At 42.8% G+C, this 19,869-nt stretch overlaps 4 protein-coding genes across 8 annotated transcripts in view; 2 read left to right on the top strand and 2 right to left on the bottom strand.

Annotated features, from left to right (window-relative positions):
- Window positions 1-19,869, top strand: part of LOC117139107 (putative dipeptidase NECHADRAFT_87110) — an 86,724-nt gene that overhangs the window by 40,208 nt on the left and 26,647 nt on the right. The gene's annotated exons all lie outside the window — the stretch shown is intronic.
- On the top strand, window positions 9,740-10,876 carry LOC117139125 (peritrophin-44). The gene is made up of 2 exons (XM_033301271.1): window positions 9,740-9,769; window positions 9,822-10,876. Exons 1-2 carry the CDS (start codon window positions 9,763-9,765, stop codon window positions 10,844-10,846), a joined length of 1,032 nt encoding a protein of 343 aa, XP_033157162.1. The 5' UTR covers window positions 9,740-9,762; the 3' UTR covers window positions 10,847-10,876.
- LOC117139114 (myosin-9) lies at window positions 14,839-17,014 on the bottom strand. Its single transcript, XM_033301254.1, has 6 exons — window positions 16,936-17,014; window positions 16,435-16,877; window positions 15,661-16,355; window positions 15,356-15,608; window positions 15,036-15,291; window positions 14,839-14,966 (listed from the first exon to the last, which is right to left on the bottom strand). The coding sequence occupies exons 1-6, from the start codon at window positions 17,003-17,005 to the stop codon at window positions 14,839-14,841; spliced, it is 1,845 nt and encodes a 614-aa protein (XP_033157145.1). The 5' UTR covers window positions 17,006-17,014.
- Window positions 17,232-19,309, bottom strand: LOC117139115 (E3 SUMO-protein ligase RanBP2). Of its 5 annotated transcripts, XM_033301258.1 has the most exons (4): window positions 18,937-19,233; window positions 18,229-18,882; window positions 17,728-18,174; window positions 17,232-17,676 (listed from the first exon to the last, which is right to left on the bottom strand). In XM_033301258.1, the coding sequence occupies exons 1-4, from the start codon at window positions 19,169-19,171 to the stop codon at window positions 17,387-17,389; spliced, it is 1,626 nt and encodes a 541-aa protein (XP_033157149.1). In that variant the 5' UTR covers window positions 19,172-19,233; the 3' UTR covers window positions 17,232-17,386. The 5 variants fall into 5 exon arrangements, with proteins under 5 accessions (XP_033157149.1, XP_033157146.1, XP_033157148.1 ...); XM_033301255.1 differs by adding an exon at window positions 19,253-19,309 and having other exon boundaries at window positions 17,232-18,174; window positions 18,229-19,191; XM_033301257.1 differs by having other exon boundaries at window positions 17,232-18,174; window positions 18,937-19,234.

The following is a 19,869-nucleotide window of genomic DNA, read 5'->3' as shown; positions in this document are numbered from 1 at the left end:
GGCTTGCATAATATTCAATATTTTAGCATCCCTGCGAGGCTTCTAATCCATAAATCGTTGCGATAGTTATATAACCCAAAATTCAAATTAAATTCGTATTGTTTCGCTGGCATGGCGGCAAATCGCATTACATGACTAAACTAGGGGAGCGACAACCACGAGGACCCATTCATTATTCGATTCGCAATCGCAATCCGCTAAATGCAAACATATTCCAACATCAATGGCAGCGTCGATGGCTTTTAAAGTCCCATGTCCCATGTGACAGCGGCAACAGTTCGTGGTGCAATTTCCGCAAATTAAAAGATATCACTTACAGCAAAATAATTTTCCAAACCGCAAAAAGTTAGTCATCGGTGGGCGGGGTGGCAAAGCAAACATGACACGCCCACACGATATTTGTCCGCTGAAAATGCAACTGGCATGGACGGAATCCTTTTTTTTTTGTTTGGCCACCGCGTTGACAGCAAATTGAATTAGAAACGCATTTTAACGAACAAAAGTGAGCGGAAAATAGTGATGGCCAGATATGGATATGGAAGAATTTAGCTGGCTTAAATTGGACGTGTGAGATTAGTGAGACTAATATATAATAGGTTAAAAATAATTTTAGAAACTTACATATTTATTGGATAAACCTTTAAATAGTTTATCCACAAATCCTTTGAACTCTAAAATCCATTTAAAAGTATCTAAAGTATTCTGTATCTAGGTACATACTCGTACAGAACGAAACTCAAAAAAAGTGTTGCATACTTATAGGGGATCTAATGATTTCTTATGATTTGCGTGTAAAACTCAATGTATTAATTCTTTTTTTAACATCGGATCTTATTTAATACGATCACCATCACATCCCTATTGCTGTTCATATGTGGGTCGCGTCCTGATGGGAGATGCAAGCTACATACAGAGAATCCGGATGTGAACAATGACAAACCGCAAAAATTCAATTTAAAGTTCGTATTTCAATGCCGAGCATTCGCACCAGAGTGTTTGCGTGGAGGTGGGAAAGTGGAAAATGGGAAAGTGGGTAAGTTACTGGTACATTGGGCCAAGTGCCAAGGGATACGTGCATGTAATTGGAAAATATTGAACTGTGAACAAGTTTTCCATCCGACGCAAGAGCATTCCAGACACGGCAAATTTATTATGCCTGAGAGCAAAGTTTCACTGCAGCCAAGTCAGAAACAGTAAGCAAGCGGATGCAAAATTCATAGATCCATTCGATAAAATCCGGAAAATTGATATCCGGCCATCAACATCCGAATGGTGTGTCTTTATCGAAATGGATGTGATTGACGGGCCCGAAGGATATCGTAAATATTGACATTGCAAGCAGTATTGAGTGCGAATTAAAAAGATAAAATAGCAACAGCAAGCCAAATTGAAAGTATCATTACATTCATTACACTTACCACTTACTTATGAAGCTTGTTTAAACCCCACATAGCCCAACTGAATTCTTCAATTAAAAGCAAAGCAATTGAGCAAGGGATTTGGAATTGCAAAAAAGGCGAACAACAAATGCTTTGCAGTCCAGTTGAATTCCAAATTCATACATAACAATTCCTTTTCAAATTACTTTCTACCTCCCAGGCGAATCTGCACTTTGATTTAGTAGTTTACGTAGCTGCGGGGATTTCCCGGGGATTTTTATATTTACTGTGGAGCTTAGCGCAAGATTCGTCGTAGAAACAGGAAATGCAAAAAATCAGAAATCCCGTCGCGCGACCCCGCACACACTGACTCAAATATGTGCTCGCACACACACTCGCCGCACTTTGGCATTTGTCATAATTACAAAGCCATGCCCCTGGGAAGACGAGGAGCTGCGCGAAACGCCATAAAGTGGGAAGAAAATACGCAAATTTGAAAATTTCATCTCCGTTTCGTTGGCATGGCTGCTTTACAGGGCCAAAATGATACCAACCAACAACCACCGCAGCGCCTTTGGTCGGCAATTATTAACATCTTACGGAGAGGGCGGCGCGCATTTATGACTGCACTTTTCACATCCGTTTCCGCATCCGTCTGTCGACACTCACACACATGCAGGGTTTACACGCAACAAAAAAAAACAGCTGGCATAAATAAGAAAGCAAAAATAATAAATACAACTAGCTTAAAAAAGTTATCAAATGAAATCTTTGTACTTATATATGTTTCTTAAATATGCATTTTAATATTAAGTGCAAAATTGTGTCCCACATTTTTTTCTCTCTGTACAAATACACACACTGCCAGAAATTCATTCATTTTTTGTTTTGGGCGTGGGGTGAACAGGTCGGTGGGCGTGGCCGCTGTTTGCTGGCAACAGCGAAAGCAATTTCACTTTACATTTGTTTTACGGCATTTGCTGCCACACATCTGTGCTCCGTGCGGAGAAAAGTGAGAAATGTGGGTGAAAGTGGGTGGCTCGCTGGTTTGTGGGCAGTGGTGCGGCGACAATATGTTCGCTGCGTTTTCCCCCCTCATCCCACTACCCCCCGCTGAGCTCCACCGGTGATAAGTATTTATTATTATGCCTCTTAATGGGCGGAATGCTTTGCTTTGTGCTTTTACCCAAATGAGTTTCCCTCATTAGAGCAGCGCTCTTACTTTGGGGACTTTCACTCCGGATTGCTGTTTGATGGTATTATTACGAACAGCAGCTCGTATTTTATACTAGAAATATTAATTCCAGGAAGTTTTGGCCAAGATGTAAATGGTGAAAGTACGTCGACTTACAAACATGTGTTGCTGCCTTGAACTAATGCCATATTTTATAATTGAATCTATTTTTGCTTGACTTTACGCTTCTGGCTGCTAATGCATTTGCTTTTATTATTTATAATCATAAACATTTAATTCGCAAAACATGTTTGTGCAATTTAAATGAACTTCAAGCGAATCGTAAGCACGTGGAATCGTTGTGTTAATTACGGACATTCGACTTTGTTTGCGATCCGAAGAAGCCTGACTAAGACGAGCCAATAAAGTTAATGCGCTCCATTAACTGTGTATCTCTAATTACCCGCGGAGAGAGCGAATGAAATGTGTATCCTGGCGCAGTATCCTTCCAGCTTTTTTGCACTTTATGCGAGCACACAGATTTGCCGGATTCCGTTTCATGTTTGCATTTATGGTTTATTGTCTGGCGAATAAAACATTTTGTTGCGGGCGATGCAATAAACGCGCTGCAATCGTTTCATTCCCATATTGCCAAACCAACAATTCATGCTTGAATATTCGCCGAAAGACCCATTAAAAGGGGGGGGGTTGCGCCACCCGGTGGCAAGGACACTGCACAAGATAAATGCTTTTCGGCGCTGGCATAAGGGAAGGATTCGATTTTATCGGCAGCTCGGCGTTGCCCAATTCGCTGGTTATTAAAAAGCGTTATTACGCCCTGGCCGTCCTCAATTTATGAATTATTCATTCAAGCGGGCTTTCCTTTTGTGTGTACCTGTGCTCATAACATTGCGAAAAGGCTGAGTATCCAACCCATCCACCACTCCCAAACGCCCAATATGCAGATTATTAATTTACACAACATGGCATATGGCAATATGGGAAATAATTATTTTAAAAGCATCCGCGTATCGAGTAAACCCCCGAGAGCTGGCAGGGTCGCTTTTAAGAGTACGAAATTAATATCCAGCTGCTGCTGCGAAGGTCAAAGGTCAGCCCGTGCTCCACTCAGCGTGGCGAAGGTGAGAGGCCAGGTGGAGCGGTGGAAGGATACACGACGAAACGTGAAGGACTTTTCGACCCCCAAGCGTAATTTAATAGCGTTTTGTTTAGTTCATTGGACAAGAACGAGAGCAGGTCCATGGGAAACTTAAGTCTCCATTCTCTGAAGGACCAGGAGAAATTGCTTTATTGCTTCCACGAATATCTCGAATAAAATTGCTCTACCGGAAAGTGCATTTCTTCAAGGGAATTCCCGTCTGTGCAAAACTTTCACTCATTTAAACTTAATGGATTAAATAAAATTTTTGGCCTAACCTCTGAATAAATAACTAACTTGCGAACTCCTTTAGTCCTTTAGTAAGTGTAAATATCAAAATAATTAGTTATTCACACAATGTTATCACGGGTTAAGAAATCCCCTCTCTTGTAATTTGCAGTTAAAACAAAAAAGTTATAAGCAGCGAGCAATTAAAAAACAACAATTAATAAATTATAGGTAAAGTTTCGGCATTAAACAAAGTGTTTTTAGGTTCTTCTACCAAGGACCCTGAATTTTGAAGCCGGTTATATTTCAGCTAACTTGGGTCCACATCCAATTACGAATTTAAACAATACTTTCGCCGAGGACAGGTCACGTTGGGACGACGAGTGACCGTAAACTCGCATTATTAACAAGTTGTGAGCAAATGGATTTGTGCCAAGTCAACCCGCCCACGCCAACACGCCCCTCTAGCCATGCCCACAAAAACCGGCTTAACCCATTTCAGCCATTCGCCCGGCAATTTAGCCATCCATTCTCGGCGTTTTTCGGTGTCGCACGGAGCAGCACGTAAACATAATTAGACGCACATTTAAAAGGTCGTTAAACGCCACCAACACAACACGACCGCTCCGAGTATCCACCAAAGACCCATCTCAGGGAGCCAGTCGTCCCATGGAAATGTTGACCCAGGCGCCACTCACGTGCATTTGCATCTGGCCAAAGTGGCTGCCCCTCCACTGCCCGTGGTGCTCCTTTTGGGGCCCTTCATCCAGCAGCGCGTGATCGGGGAAAAGGAAAAATCGGTTGCGAAAGGACACTTGGAGCAGCATAGTCCCAAAAGTCTCAAAATACAAACGTACTTAAATTTTTGGGCATACAGTTTTGCTTTTTTTCTTTAATGCTTAAGCATCAAAACATGCACTTAATTATATAATTTATATATAATTAGTTAAGTATTGAAAACTGATTAATTCTTAGGTTCAGTAGTGGGATTTTTAAGTACAGTATTATAAATAAGAACTTAAGTGCAATGTAATACTGAGAAATCACATATTTGTGAAGCGTAGTCCGTTCCCTTTTTCTTACTTTTATTCATATTTTTTTCGAGTGCAGCAGCAGCAGCGTTTGAAGTAGCAGCAGCAGCAGCAACATCAGTAATGTCAGCAACAGCAACAACTGGCGAATGCCATTAGCATCGTTCAGTTGGATGGAGGATGCCATGGCCCTGGCACAAAGCATCTGGGGAGTGTGCGAAGGTGCACTTGAGGAGCTTGTCAACGAGTCGACATTGTTTCAAGAGCGAGAAATGCGACTTTGGAGCCTTGAACACCACCACCCCCATCTGCAGACCCATCCATCGCCCCTGTGCACGCCAGTTAGACATGTGTCCCACGGACTTGAATTATGGAGGCACATTGCAAGTGTATAATATCCCAAATGGAAACTTCACTCATGTCTAGATGGTAGAGTAGCAGCATTGAGGTCTCTAAAAGGTTCTTACATTTATTTAGCGGAAGATTTTCATGTTCTCCTTTAAAGAAGACATATTTTGTAAAATAAAAAAATTAAAAAAATTGTATAACTCCATTAAACATCACAAATCAAATTGTATTTAATTTACAACGTGCTCGGCCAAAACTTGCTATTCAAATGTCGCTTGAAAAATCGGATATTAGCCACCTGGTGGCCCATGCTACGAGTAATGGGTATAAAAATTCCAGCAACTATTCCAAATAATTCACTGGCAGACACGTGTACAATGCCAGAATTAGGCAGACTATAACCTTAAGTACTTCATGTTTCTTATTGTCTTATTTTGCGACCACCACCCATGCACTTTGACCCTGATAACTTATGGCTGAGCTGCCGCCACCGCTCCCCAGGTGGCGCCACACTAAGTCAACACGTGGCTTCTGGCAAAGTGCCTACACCTTATAATGCCCCAGAACATGCCCCACCAAATGTGGGGGCGTAGCACTTTGGTGCCCATCTGGACCATACCTAGAATTCTCTAAGACCGTGCGATAAAAATGCAACATTTATGGCCGGTCGCTGTCGTTGCCTCGCTGTGGTTTCCACTTCGCGTGGCGGGTCCACTCTGCTACATCTGCCACTCTGGGGGAAAATTGTAACACCCTAACACCAAACGGGCACATTGGTATGCAAGTGAATTATTCAAGAAATAAGCATTATGATAAAAAAAAATGTATTTAAGATGTTATACTTTTAAAAATCTAACTGATGGGATGATGTATGAAAAGATGGCATTAGTTCTTTAAATGTGTACTTAAATTCTAAAGAGGAAACAAAATAGAGGTACATACCTTTGTTTAACTAGATAAAAAGTATGTCATACTTATTTTCAGCAGTGTAGAAAAATTTCTAACAATGTTGTTTGATAGTGCTATAAAAATCCTATTATCCTATATTCCTGCCATCTTGACCCACGGTATGTCCAGCCAGTCGTGACCTTTGCGAGTGGCCATTAACGCTTTTTTATCTCTTCATAAATTTTAATTTTGGCAAAATACTCCAAGTACGTGGCCCACCCAGAACCGAACCGAACGGAACCACACTTTGAACTCCTCCATCTCGACTGGGTGGGAAGCCACCATAATTCTTCTTTCAGCTTGCTTGGCTGCGGGTCTTTCGCTCGTGTTTGTTTGGCGTTTTCATTTGGGCCAAGGAAAATATGACTTGGTGGCCGCCTTTTGGCCGTGCAGTTTTCCTTCGGCCATTTTTCCGCCGAGCGCCGTGTCTTCGCCTTCAAGTTGAGGACCCGTGACCTTATTTCGCCAGCGGAGCATCCTCTTTGCTGGCGGACTTGTTTATCGTCCTTTGCATCTCATTGAGCTGGTTGCCTGCTATGAACAACATCCACCACCCACCTCCCAGCACCATCCGCCGAACGCTTTTCCGGAATCTCGGTGGGGTTACAAGGGCCAAAAGCAGGGGGCTTGTGTCTTTTCATTTTTTTCCATTGCCTTGCCTCGCTCGGCACTTTTCATTTTTCTATTGCATATTTAACCTAATTAAAATGAGTTATATGAGACAGGTGGGAGAGAGCGTGTTAATCCTTGACCTGCTGACTTTGCCGGAGCTCATTTTCCCTGCTGCCCAAGTGGCTCCTTCTGCTGAAGATGTTTCGCTAACACAAAATGCTTAACGTCCACTTTCAACGTTTACTGAGGTTATAGCTTCGCAAAATTGTGCATTAATATTTTATGTCTTTAAAGATAAGACACTTGCTGGAAGCTTTAAAAAAGCGAGCACTTAAATCATTTATGAATAATTTTAGTAGCAAACCAACTATCAAGACCAAAAGTTAATGCACAGATAATTGCTTAATATTGAGCATAAATTAATATTTGGTGTCACACAAATCAGCCATGAAAATTGTTGCTGGAGCTTAATTGATTTTTTAATAAACACATGGAGGCATGTGTATTTTTTAATTATTTCCGATATAGTGATGTATTTATTATTCAATTAAGCTGGAATTTACATAAACTTAAATCGATACTTTCATGAGTGAAAATAACGCCGAATTTACTCAGGCCACTTTGGGTCTGTGATATCATCAACATAAGCCCAAAACTGACTTTTCACCCGCTTCTTATCATTGCAGGTATGTTAGTGGAACCCCAGTCTCAACAAGTGAATCTCCTTGCCCGACAAACACCAAACAATGACCAGAAGCCAAGAGCAAACTAACCTAATGAATTTATGTACGGGGTGAAAGGTGAAAACGCACAAGGCCAGGCAAAGGCTCTAACTGAAAGTACTTAAGCCCATAAAATATTCAAGCCGTGAACATGTGGGGAAAATTACAAAGAACGCTCGGAAAAGGCGCACGAAAATCCAGAATAGGGGAAAATGGTAGGTGGGAAATAGATGGACTGATAGAAGGACCCTCGACAAAATAACGAAATCTTAAACGGATACACAAAGAAAATAATGAAAACATTACTTTTTTTAATTTCGGCCACTTTTAAAACAGAAACCTTTTATACTTAAGATGTGTAAAAACTGAGTTTTCCTACGTATTTATATTTAGCTTGTGCAATTTTATCCATATTAACATTTTACACTACCTATATTTTGTGTGTACCATACTTGCTTAAACTTATCAAGTGCTCGGCTTCAGTCTCAGTCGCACAATTTGCCACTGTAGTGTAGCTGAATGGAGGAGATGGATGGAGATATGGGGACATGGGGATATGGAGCCTTGCTCCTGCCCTCGGGGATAGGCAGCCAGCCACTGATTGAAAAGAAAATTACGGCAAGTAGTCGGTTGGGTGGCCGCCAGATGGTCTCCGCATCGACAGCGCTGCTGATGAGCAGCATAAATGTCCTGCGGAGAGACGGGCGGAAACGGAAGCGAACGGCGCCGCCATTGGGACCAGCGGCCTTGAGTTCCGGAAGTGGTAAGAGCCAAAGGACCGGGAGCACACGGCTGCCAGCCATTTGCATTTAGGAGTACACATAGATACGTATGTATGATGATGGCAACTGTTTCCCACTGCTCCACAGAGCAGGTTTCTTTTTCACATTTACTGTGGAGTTTGTAAACCACTTTGAAGTGGAAGTATACCTCGTATACAGCTTAGAACAAATTAAATAGCGAACTCGAGTCTGCTGCTTGCCCAGTATTCAGATAGTTGAATATTGTGCGATTTTAAAGTTCGAAGAATGGGGATACTTGACAACGTTTACACATAAATTGTGTTAAAATTTCCAAAGTATTTTTGTAATAAGCCCATTCTAGTTATAAGAAGCCAAAATCATTTGATTTTTCCACTGTGCCGACACTGGAGCAGCCCGAGGACTTTAAAGGCGCAGAGGAGAAGCAGTTCGCGTGGCACGTTGTGGATATTAAGCATGTCCTTAAGCATAAAATGTCAATAAGTGCAGCCAATCGATGCTAAGCAGTTTAAGTTGCGACAAGCCACTGAGGCACCGTCTCATTCCGAGTCCTTTTCGTCCTTCGACATTTCCACTTTCCAGCAGGAACTGCGCTAACAATGCAAAGGACACGGAAAAGCACAATCACCCACTAACACACACATTCAAACTTATCTTTATGCATGCGTCTCATATTTTCCGATAATCGTATTTGGATATGCGAATTTTTGCTTGCAAGTTACACTGAAAAAAATACATTATATTTGACATCTAAATAAAACAAGGGAAAAATATTACTTTTAAAACGGAAACATTTTAAAAATTAATTTTTACTCTTCGACAAAAGTGAATAAATTCCTACTTTTTCACTGTGTACATATCTTTTGTAATTTTTCTTGTTTGACTTGCCAACTTATATCAACATTTCTGCTGAATTTTACCATCTTAGTCAAGGCGTTGCAGAATATGCTAGTTTTTTTTTTCTGTACCTAAGTTCACTTCTACCTTGTTACATTTTGATGGCAAGCAACTTGCGTAAACGTACATATTTAGTTTAAAGCAAATTAAATTCAACTGCTGACTTTAATAGCATTTTAAAGTGACATACTCACAAGTTTTGTAACTTCACGTCACTAACTCTACACATTATCAATTGAGCAAGCGCTATGAAAGGGTTTCCCAAAAACGATTTTGGCGAGAACATTTTGGGTAATCGACACCTTTCTTATCCGCTTGTCACTCATCCGAAACATTTCTAATTTCATTGTGCAAATATGTTCGCCCTTATCAGCTTGTTTCGATATCTACCCAACAAGACACGACAGAAATCCAAGATAAGTGGCTGTACTTAAATGTAGCAATAGATTGGGAAACGAGTACAGTACGCGTTGTGTTCCGGAACAGTTGGCGGTCTTACCAAAATGAGAGGTACTAAAAGCGGAGTCATGAATGACCAGAGACTAAAGATAGCTCATCGTAGTTCCGCCATGTGGATTCCACTTGGGTGTCGTTTTGGCCATTCTCGCGGAGATTAGAGGATTTTCGATGGAGGACAAGTGCAAATTGTGGGCTGGAACCGGCTATATTGGCGATCCCAGTGACTGCCAGGCCTGGGGATATTGCCAGGACAACAAACTCATCGATAGGCGTAGCTGCACTGAAGGATTACTATACAGTTTCCGAAATGGCACCTGCAAGAGGGCATCGGATACGATTTGTCAGTCCCAGCTCTCGGAGATTTGCGCCAGCCTCGAGCCGTGGAATTACGTGGCCAATCCGGCTGATTGTCGGAGATTCGTCAAGTGCGCGGATTTGGATGATCCCACTTGGGGCGACTGTGGTGTGGGCCAGGTGTTTAGCAACAAGAAGCAGACCTGCCTCGAGGAGGTTGCCGGCTGTCCACAGGATAATATCTGCTCCCATATGAAAGATGGCTCCTTTGTGGGCGATCCCAAGAGCTGTCAAAGCTACTACAAATGCCATAATGGATTTGGCACACTGTTGAATTGCTCCGTTGGGCGATACTTTAACCGTAAATCGGGTAATTGCCAATCCTGGGTGCCGCATTACTGTTCCAAGGATGATGAGGAGAACTTGTTAACGCCACCATCCACGGACCATAATATCTGCTCCAAGTATTATCCACGGGATAGAGATGGAGTGCAGCTCCTGCCGGATCTGATGACCTGTTACGGATACTACTCCTGCACCTCCCAGTTCGACGTGGGCCAGTGGAGCAGCTGTCCTTGGGGAATGCACTTTGAGTGGTGGAGCCAGCGGTGTGCCTCGCCGAAGGACAATAGCTGCTCCTACGATCGCTGCGCCAATAGGAACCAACTAATGGTGTCCACCATTAACACGAACTGCAGGGAATTCACGATCTGCCAGGATAATCGTTCGATGAGCTCGCAAAAGTGTCCCGACGACTATCCATATTTCAATGAGCTATTGGGACAGTGCACCGATAAATATCCCAATCATAGGGTGTGCTATATGGATGGATAAATTTCATCAAATTATTACAAATTAATAATCTTCCACTAATAATTATAATAATAATAAGGAAGTTAAGATGTTATCAAAACGGAATACGAAAATCGATTTGAATTTGCGAAAAGAGTTGTTAATCATATTATATTATATGTATAATCGATATTTTAATTTGTGTTTTCATAGTGCTCCTAGCAACATAATTAAATCAAAGAGCAGTCTTGAATGATTCGGGTAAATGCCGTCTACTTCGTAGATTATCTTGATATATCACCAAAACATGAGCTTATCAAAAGCGTCGTCAATTCGGCTGATTATTTTCCAGAACTCGATATCCGCAGCTGTACTCACCGAGCTCATGATCACCATGGGTGCAAACCCACTCCATGGCGTCTATGCATTGGGTGACCAGACCAGGTTGCTAATATTGAGCATGGATTCATGATTTCTGTGTTTGTCTTTCTTTCTGCTGAATGCTGCTCTTCAATGAATGCTATTCATGTCACGAGTGATTGATCAGTTGACTAATGATAACTAATTATGGCAAGTGCTGCTCCTCCTGCTTTTCCAACCAGTCAAGCACAAGTGAAGAATCAACTTGAACCAGAGACATCTTTCAGTTGAAGTCTTCGTGCCAGAAAATCAAATGAATCAACGAAAAATTCAAATATTCCCCCGAGAGCTGTATTTATGAAAGCCCAGTGGGTGAGTGGGTGGTGGTGGGTGGCGCAGTAAACGACCTTCAATGGGTGGCAGTCTTGGGTGGCTATGGCACACGATGGCATGGCTGCAGGCAGCCCAATGACGAGGCACAACAATACGTCGCGTCATTGAATTATTATGATTGACTTTTATTACACGGAATCGCAATTTATTTTACTTAACAACAGGCTGCGTTCGCAGCCCGGAGTGCGGTTAAAAGTAGCGAAAATTTGAATGAAAAGTTGTAAAGAAATTACGTTATTTATCATTCGCAGAGTGCCGACCCAGCGAAAGGGACACATTCACAGGGAGAAAGAGACGGGGCGAATGCCAAACCGTTTCCGTATCCGCTCATTTATTTACCACACTGTCAAGCGCATGCACACACACACAGATGCAAAGAGAGAAATATGTACAATGAATCTCATATATTTTACTTAAAAATTATAATGAGCACTATAATTTCGATAGTTATTATAAAAATGAATACATTTGAATTAGCTTTTAAGTCTATTTAAATATTTTTAAAAATTAACACATATATTATAACACTTTAAAATTAACATTTATGTATATTTGTTTCTTCAGTGTGCCCCTTCCGAAAATTGATGCTTTTCCACCGCAGTTTTCGTGCACAGTTAAAAAGTTTTCCGCGACGCCAGCAGAAATTCAAATTTATTGTTTGCCGCTGCCAGGCGGCCGGGCCACGCCCACCTTTAGTCGATGGGCTTAAAATTAGTGGCGTTGTCTTGCGAATCGATGGGCGTTTGATTAACGGTCGCGCCAGCTTAATTGCCCTAAAAGTGGGTGTGGCACTGCCAGGACACGGTCTGGTATGGGAATTGATGGCAGGATAGGAGTCGTGACTATCCAATTACAAACGATGCAGGCCGGCTTACTTACCTTTAATTAGCTAATTCCCTTTAAGGTCTTCGGCCTCAATTGTGGTTCGGGGATTACCCGATGGCGCACTCCGGGGATTAGAGTTTAGTAATTGCTATAAAGGACTTTTCGGCTATGTGTGCCCCACTGGAGAGAAAGCATTGAGTGAATGGCAAAAGAAAGTTGCCTAGACTCGCTCAAGCTGGAAAAACTTTTTCCGCCGCAGAGCACGGGAAATGGGGGAAAAAATTACAGCAAGAGGCTGAGAAACGTAATGACAGTATTTATGTTATCTGCCATCTAACTCCGCACTTACACTTATCTTCTTATCTCGGAAATTAATTTCAATAAAAGTGAACTTTTGATGAGGTACTAAAAAGCATAACGCTGTGTAGAGAACTCACTTTTATTTTTTTACACCTTGTTTGAAAAAAATTGCAGAGACAAATAAAAATTGAGGCATTATTTTCCTTCTGTCCTGATTTGCTCTCCTTATTAAAGAAACCTTTAATATTTTAATCGACTTCTTTAAAGGCCAGCATTGCTGCGAAAGTAAATTGATTTCACCTCATAAACGTTTTTCCTTTCAGAGGATGATTAAACCTCATTTCAATATCTACCTCCTTCCATTCATCAGCGCGTTTTAAAACAATTTTCAATGAATTTCCTTTGTTCTACGCCAGCATTCATTCGCATTTTTCCATTTAAAAAATAATTCATATTCATTTAAGGGGTAAATTACATCGCAGAGCAGGACAAAGAGCCATCCGGAGAGCCACCGATGTGTTGATGGGTGTTGGTGATGGTGCTGATGGTGGGGCCAAGCAGTGCAATTCAACCGCAGGCCGCGACATTCCAGTGTGAAAAGCGTTTCCTTTGGATGGCAGTGAAAACCGCACAAAGTCGAGACCCCCTAAGTTACCCTCGAGTTATTCGAGTCGAGGGTTTATTCAATGCAGTCAGGGCCAATGCCATTGCCATTCCGGCGGATTCTCCGTTTTCCTGCCGTCGGCAAAGAAGGGCTACGCTTTTGTTTTTCCAACTGGTTGACTCGTGCCACCTTCTTCGGAAATGCTGTCGCAGTTTTGCCTCCTTCATTTGGGCCAGCATTTTCCATCTTACTGCCGGGTTTGTTTGTATGCGTCGTCTGCTGTGGTTTATGTCCTCGTTGTTGACATTTAGTTGACACACACAACACGGCACTCCCCTGGCCCCTTTGGCACCCACAGCTCGTCCTGTTCGTCCTGGCCGTGGACTTCCGGCTGGAGGCCCTGGCCATGGATCATCGGCGTCTTTGTTTACACATCGCCACTGAAGTTTGCAGCTGCCTCTGCGGCGGCCATCCTGATTGTTCATCGTCAGCTGGTGCGCTTTATTGTTGCTAACTAGAAAAAGCCAGGACGTCCATCCTGCCTTCTAAAATGTCCTTCGCCCTTACAGTGGGCAAAGCAGGGGATGGGCACATCGAAAAATCAATTCGTATTCATTGAAATGTAATTCCGTTTGTATAGCAGCATTAAATCATAAAAATTAATAAAACATCACATAATTTCTTAGCCGTGTGAGAAATAAACAATTACACATTTGATTTATGATTAAAGTAAATGGAATTTACGAAATCGCCCATTTTGCCCACTGTACGTCGATGCTGTAAACAATTTTTGAGAGGTTATTTCGACTGAAACAGTCGCGGTCCGCATTTTGTTCCGTTTTGCACTTCATTTACCAGCCAGACCGAACCGACCATCCAACCATCCAACCACCCAGTCCAAAAGTGCTCCTCCCAGTCGACGGCATCCAATCCATTCGACCAAGTCGTCCTCCTCGGGGGCAGTAAATTCTGTTTACCCACTGCGTTGTCCTTGTCTTTGCAGTAGATGCATCGCCAGGACAGCTATTTGTTATGTCGTTTGACTGAAGCTGGTGACATTTATCCAGAAACTGCAGCAAGCGGAAGGAATATTCAGAAGATGCTGCCTTAGATATTAAATCGCCCCCAGGCGATAAGTTACTGGGGGGAATTTTAGTTGGATATTCTAGCCTTGAAAATGTGGCGTCCATAAACTACAAGAATGGATGAGCAAATGGCCCCTCTAGAAACTCCATTCATTATTTAAAATTAGTCTACTGCAAGAAGATATTTGTTGTAGTCTGCATACTTTGATTACATGTTGTTTGCTGGCAAAATCAAAAACATCAAGTTGAAGAATAAATCTTATTTCAGGTTCGTAGTTAGGAAGTTCTCAAAGTTGCTTCACTTCTTCTACGAAAGACCATTTGTTAAAGTTTAGCTCGAAGAAATGAAACCACAAAAGTTGGCAACCGCAAAAGGCATGTAAACCCCTTCAGTTAAGGATTTCAGATTGGATTTTACTAAGCTTATAAAATGTTTTCAATATAATCGAATCCATCGCTGATCCAACTTATTTGCGTCTTCCACCGGGTGTGGGTCTAAATGGTTTTCGCCGGGACTTTGAATCCACAATGAGCACTGATTGTCGCTTCAGGAAGTTGCGGGATGGCACTTCGTTGTCATCGTCTGCGGTGGCCACTGTGGATGAAGTATTTTCGAAATATTAAAGACCTGATACGGATTCGGCTATAACGAACTGAAACTAACCCGCCGCTGGAGCCTGTTCTGGAGAGGATGAGGAAGTGCCAGCAGCTCTTTGTGCCCGACCAGCGAATAGATTGTAGTAGCAAACGGGCATGGGTTGTGGCTTCTCGCCCTCTTGAATGGATGGCGACTTGGGCTGCCCCGCCTTGTACATCTCCTCCTCCTCCTCGTCGACGATGTCCAGCTTGGGTATCTCAAACGGTGGCACATCCTCGGATTTGCTCAGTTCCTGGCAGCGCTTGATCTTCACTTTGAGTATCTATTCGAGAAGATGTATGAATGAGTAACATTCTGACTATAAAACTGGAGGAGTGTAAACTTACCTCAATCATATCCTCGTCCTCGGCAGTATGGGCCAAAAAGTTAGGTAGTTCGGCAACGCTGACATGGAGCTTTCTTTCGGGTATCTCTATGTTGCTCTCGTCCACCTCCTGCACCTTGAAGATCATCTCACAGATGCGTTCCTTGAGATACTTCAATACTCCCATTGATTTTCCCGCCTCGTCAGTGTCCAGCTTGCGATCCTGCTCCTTGGCGGCAATGCTGTTCTTAATTTGTTCAATAACCTCTTGATTTCTGGAAAGGATCGTGAGCATAAACAAATATTAAATTATCTTAAAATACTTACACTTCACTCTCCTTGACATCCGAGAACTTTGAGGCCTCCAGTTCACTGCTCAAAGCTTCTCGTTCCGCCTCCAGATTGGCCTTTTCCGCCTCCGCCGCCTTTCTTAGGTAATTCAAACGGGCTGCGGACTCCTTCTGGGCGCTGAATCTCTCGAAGACCTCAAATGGCGATGTGGCACCGGAAGCCTCCATAAGCTGCTTGAACAATGATTCCATGTCGCTGGTAACACTCTCCAGTTGAGACACCGGTTCCTCCTCGCCGTTTTCCGTTTTCGCGGTGTGCTGGTCACCCGAACTGGATCCTACGCTATCCTGATGGACAAGTGTCTTGGTCTCGGCAAACAACTTGCGTCCAATCCTCTCCAGCTCCAGCTTACGCGCCTCCACCTGCTTGCGGAAGTCCAGAGCCTGTCGCTCCCTGGTCTTTTGCGAGAGATTGGCCTGCTGCTCCTGCCGCTGCAGGATCACCTTGGCCGCGTCCCTCATCTCGACCGCCTCGTTGTGCACCTGCTGCAGTCGCTCGATTTCCGCCTTCTGGTCGCTGAGTGAGGCCTCCAGTTCCCGCAGACTACGCTCGAAACGTTCCGCATCCGTCATCAAGGATGCCTCAATGGAGCGGTACTTCTTTCGAATGTGCTCCGCCTCCATCCATTGGACGTTTGTGCGGTGGATCTCATTTTCTAGCTGGCATACGAGCTGTGAAATAATAGGAATTATACACTATTTCTTTTGGAACACCTTGCCTCTCTGCGGTTTCCAGGAGTAATCTCCTCACCTTCCTGTTGGCATCCTCCTCTAGAGTTTCTGGTGGCTTCTCACCCATATTCTGATTTTGTGCCTCCTTGTTGGCCAGTAATCCTCGATATTTCTCCACCAATTTACTGAAATGCTGTTGACGGGACTTAAAACGATGCCGCAACAGATCCATTTGCTTACGACTCTCCGTGATTTTGAGGTCGGTGAGGAATATGGCATCATCGGCGTTTTTGGCACCCACCGGATAGGTGGCCTTGCCCACAATTATTGTGGGTGTGCAGCTCTGTGCCCTTCGGGACTCCCCCGTGGATTCCTTGATGACCACTGGGCGCTGAAGGGGATTCCGCAGTCGACTCGCTCGTATAGTCTGTTCCTTAATGTCCTTTTTCAACGAGCTAATTGTGTCGCAATTAATCCGATTTTGCTTCTGCCATTCGCCCGCATTTGCCGTTTTCTGGCCCTCTGTAAGGATTCCCCTCAATATTGCTACTTTGATAGTTTTGAGGCTTAGAGAACTTACCTGCCAATAAAATCCGCTTTTTAATCTCATTTATTTGTCGGTTCAACTCGTTTAACTTGTCCGATTCCATGACTTCATCTGAGCGGCTTACCTTTGCAAATTAGTTTTCAGCAATCGTGCTCTCTGAACTGATGGTTGTTAAATCAATACGAATGTTGTTGTGGCAACAACACGTTTAGCTGGTTACCAACCACTACGTACGCTTCCTAATAACATAAACATAATATATATATACATAAATAACTATGTTATATAGTAGTAATACGAATGCAGCAACTTGTTTTTAGCTACAATTTTTTAATATTTAAATCACAATATTTACAAAATATATTCAAGGATCGCACAATAATTTATGGACATAATTTAAGCTAAGCACGCTCTCGAATGCGAGAAACGCCAAGGAATTCCCAAGGAAATCAACTAGAAGGCATTGAAAAGAAATCATTACAAATTAGGAACTGCATTCGAGGCGTGATTGGAGCGCACTATTCCGAACCCGGGCGACAAACTCAGCAGCGTGGCTGGGCTCACGGAAGGAGCAGGCGATCCTCTCCAGGATGCCATCGCGGCAGTTGGCGTAGTTGATATTGGTCCAACGGCAGCTGTAGGAACTCTTGGTCATGTAGTCGATGCGCCACCTCTCGTCCACCCGCATGTAGATGATCAGCTCACCGCTGACCTTGTCATGGAGTACTATGTAGTATGATCCGTCGTGCTCGATCACCTCGATTTGACCCTCGCCTGAGAAGGAGGGGGAACGGTAAGGACTCTCATGGGAACGTGGTACTTTACCTTGCCGTTTCCACTCCTTCAATTTGTTAAAACAGAATAGTCTTACGGGCTGGCTGAACAATACCCTACCATTGTTCAGAATGTCACTTAGTTTGGCAATCGATTTAAGCCCCTTCTGCGGTTTTTTCATAGCAAATAACTCATTCTGCGTTTCCGATACATCACTTTCGGAAACCTCACTAAAAACTGAATCCTTGCTCACATTCAAGCCATTACAAGTTAGTCCTTCGCCAGCATCTAGTCGGTATGGTATGGGAAGTGGTTCCTTGTGTTCGCTTGGACTGTTAAAATTGGGTTCCCCAGACTCCAGTGAGTTACCATTGGTATTCAGCTGGCGGTTTTCCATCTCCGAAGTTGACTGAAAGATGTTGTGCCTAAACACTCTTGAAAAGGATAAAGAGCTCTTTAGTTGTTCAAATCTTTTCGTTTGGCTATTATTGGAATTATCTGAAAGTAATGTTTGATTAGCTTAGTGCACTAGGTAAGTTCCTAACTATTTACCATACTGAGATGCCTCTAGCCTTTTTTGCATTGTTAAAACTGAAATTAGCGCCTTTAATGATTTGGAAGCTTGCTGTTGAATGATCTCCTTGGATTTTGTGTTTCTCCTGGTCGTTACTCTATCGCCAAAAGAGAGCCTTACACTGGGCGTTAAAGCCAACTTGTTTCCCGTCAAGAAACTAATCACACCCAGTTTTGTTGCTATCTTAGGTTTTTCTATCAATGGAGAAATCAAATCTTCGATCTTTAGAGGCGGTATTTGAATTCCAAGTGATTTTGTCTGTAGTTTTTCAGCACTTTTAACTGGTTGGATATTTGGTTTATCACTTAGGGGTTCAATTATTCCTACGGCTCCTTTGAGATTGACTTCTTCAATGGATATATTTGATTTTTCCATCACTGGTTCACTGAATTCTGCTAAGCTTGAAACATTGAGTGCTTCCATTGGCGGAAACTTCGTTTCATTAGTTTCTGTTGTTATCGAATCGTTGATAGGTTGATTTTCCGGTAGCTTCAACTCTGGTCCAGTTTCGATTAGAGTTTCCTCCGCAACTCGCTCAACTTCTTGGCCAGCACAAGCCATATCTAATTCCGGAATAAAATACGGCTCCATAGCTTGTTCCTCTTTGTTAAGCTCTGATATAGAACACATGACTGGTCCAAAGTAGGATAAGTCACCCAATTTACACTGAAAATCGATTTGCTTACGCAATGGATCGGTGATATTAATAGGTGACAGAAGGGTATTCAGCGGAAGCTTACAGTCCACCTTAAAGGACTCTTCTATGTTTGTTGTCCGCTTTGCACTTTGGACTTCCAACGGCTGGATACGGTCACTAGCTTGGGGTTCCACCGAACTGAAAGTTTCCGCCGAATTCTCTGAGTGCATCACAGGACACTCACATTGCTCTGCTTTCGCCCCTTCCACTTGGCAGTGCAACATGGTTTAAGCTGAATATCTAGCTACGGAATGAAATTTAAGTAAATACAAATTATACTGGAATTTTAGACACAAATGACTTACAGCTTATTGAGTGTTGATTCTATGTGAGACAAATTCTAGTTTGACGTTGAAAGCATGTTCTAAAAAAGTTTTTGTATTGTTTTGCACCAATAATCAAATTAAAAGAGAAGATTCTTTTGAAATACAAATCTCAATCATTGAGAGCTCTTTGTCTCCATTCATGTGCTGTTCTTCATTTCCAGTGTTTCATAGTTTCGTTTTTTATTGTCATCAGTATCATCGCAGAAGGGACAGTTTGGCGTTTCCATCGCTCGAAAACAACAAGATACATCTGATTCTAGGAACAACTTCCGTTCATTGTTGTCCACACGCATGGGACATTCGGTCCCTGTGTCTAATTACAATTTGCTCTTTGTCCAACGGTGCGTATGCGTAATCATAGAGACGGCAAAAGGAAGCTGGGGCATATGGAATGGTCCGCCGAGTGGAGTGGGAATCAAATTACATTGACAACAAGTTTTCGCCAGCTTTTCACCGGACGGAGAACGAGAATGGAAACAAAAGCACCTGAAGGCCAATGTGAAAACATCGCCCAGTTTCGACATTATTTTCTGCGTGAGATGAGAATGAGGATTGTGAATGTATATGGATGTAAGCCCGCAGCTAAACAAATACGC

The sequence above is a fragment of the Drosophila mauritiana genome, chromosome 3L (assembly GCF_004382145.1).
Source record: "Drosophila mauritiana strain mau12 chromosome 3L, ASM438214v1, whole genome shotgun sequence".
NCBI classification, from domain to species: domain Eukaryota; kingdom Metazoa; phylum Arthropoda; class Insecta; order Diptera; family Drosophilidae; genus Drosophila; species Drosophila mauritiana.
This window is presented reverse-complemented; position numbering and strand designations above follow the sequence as displayed.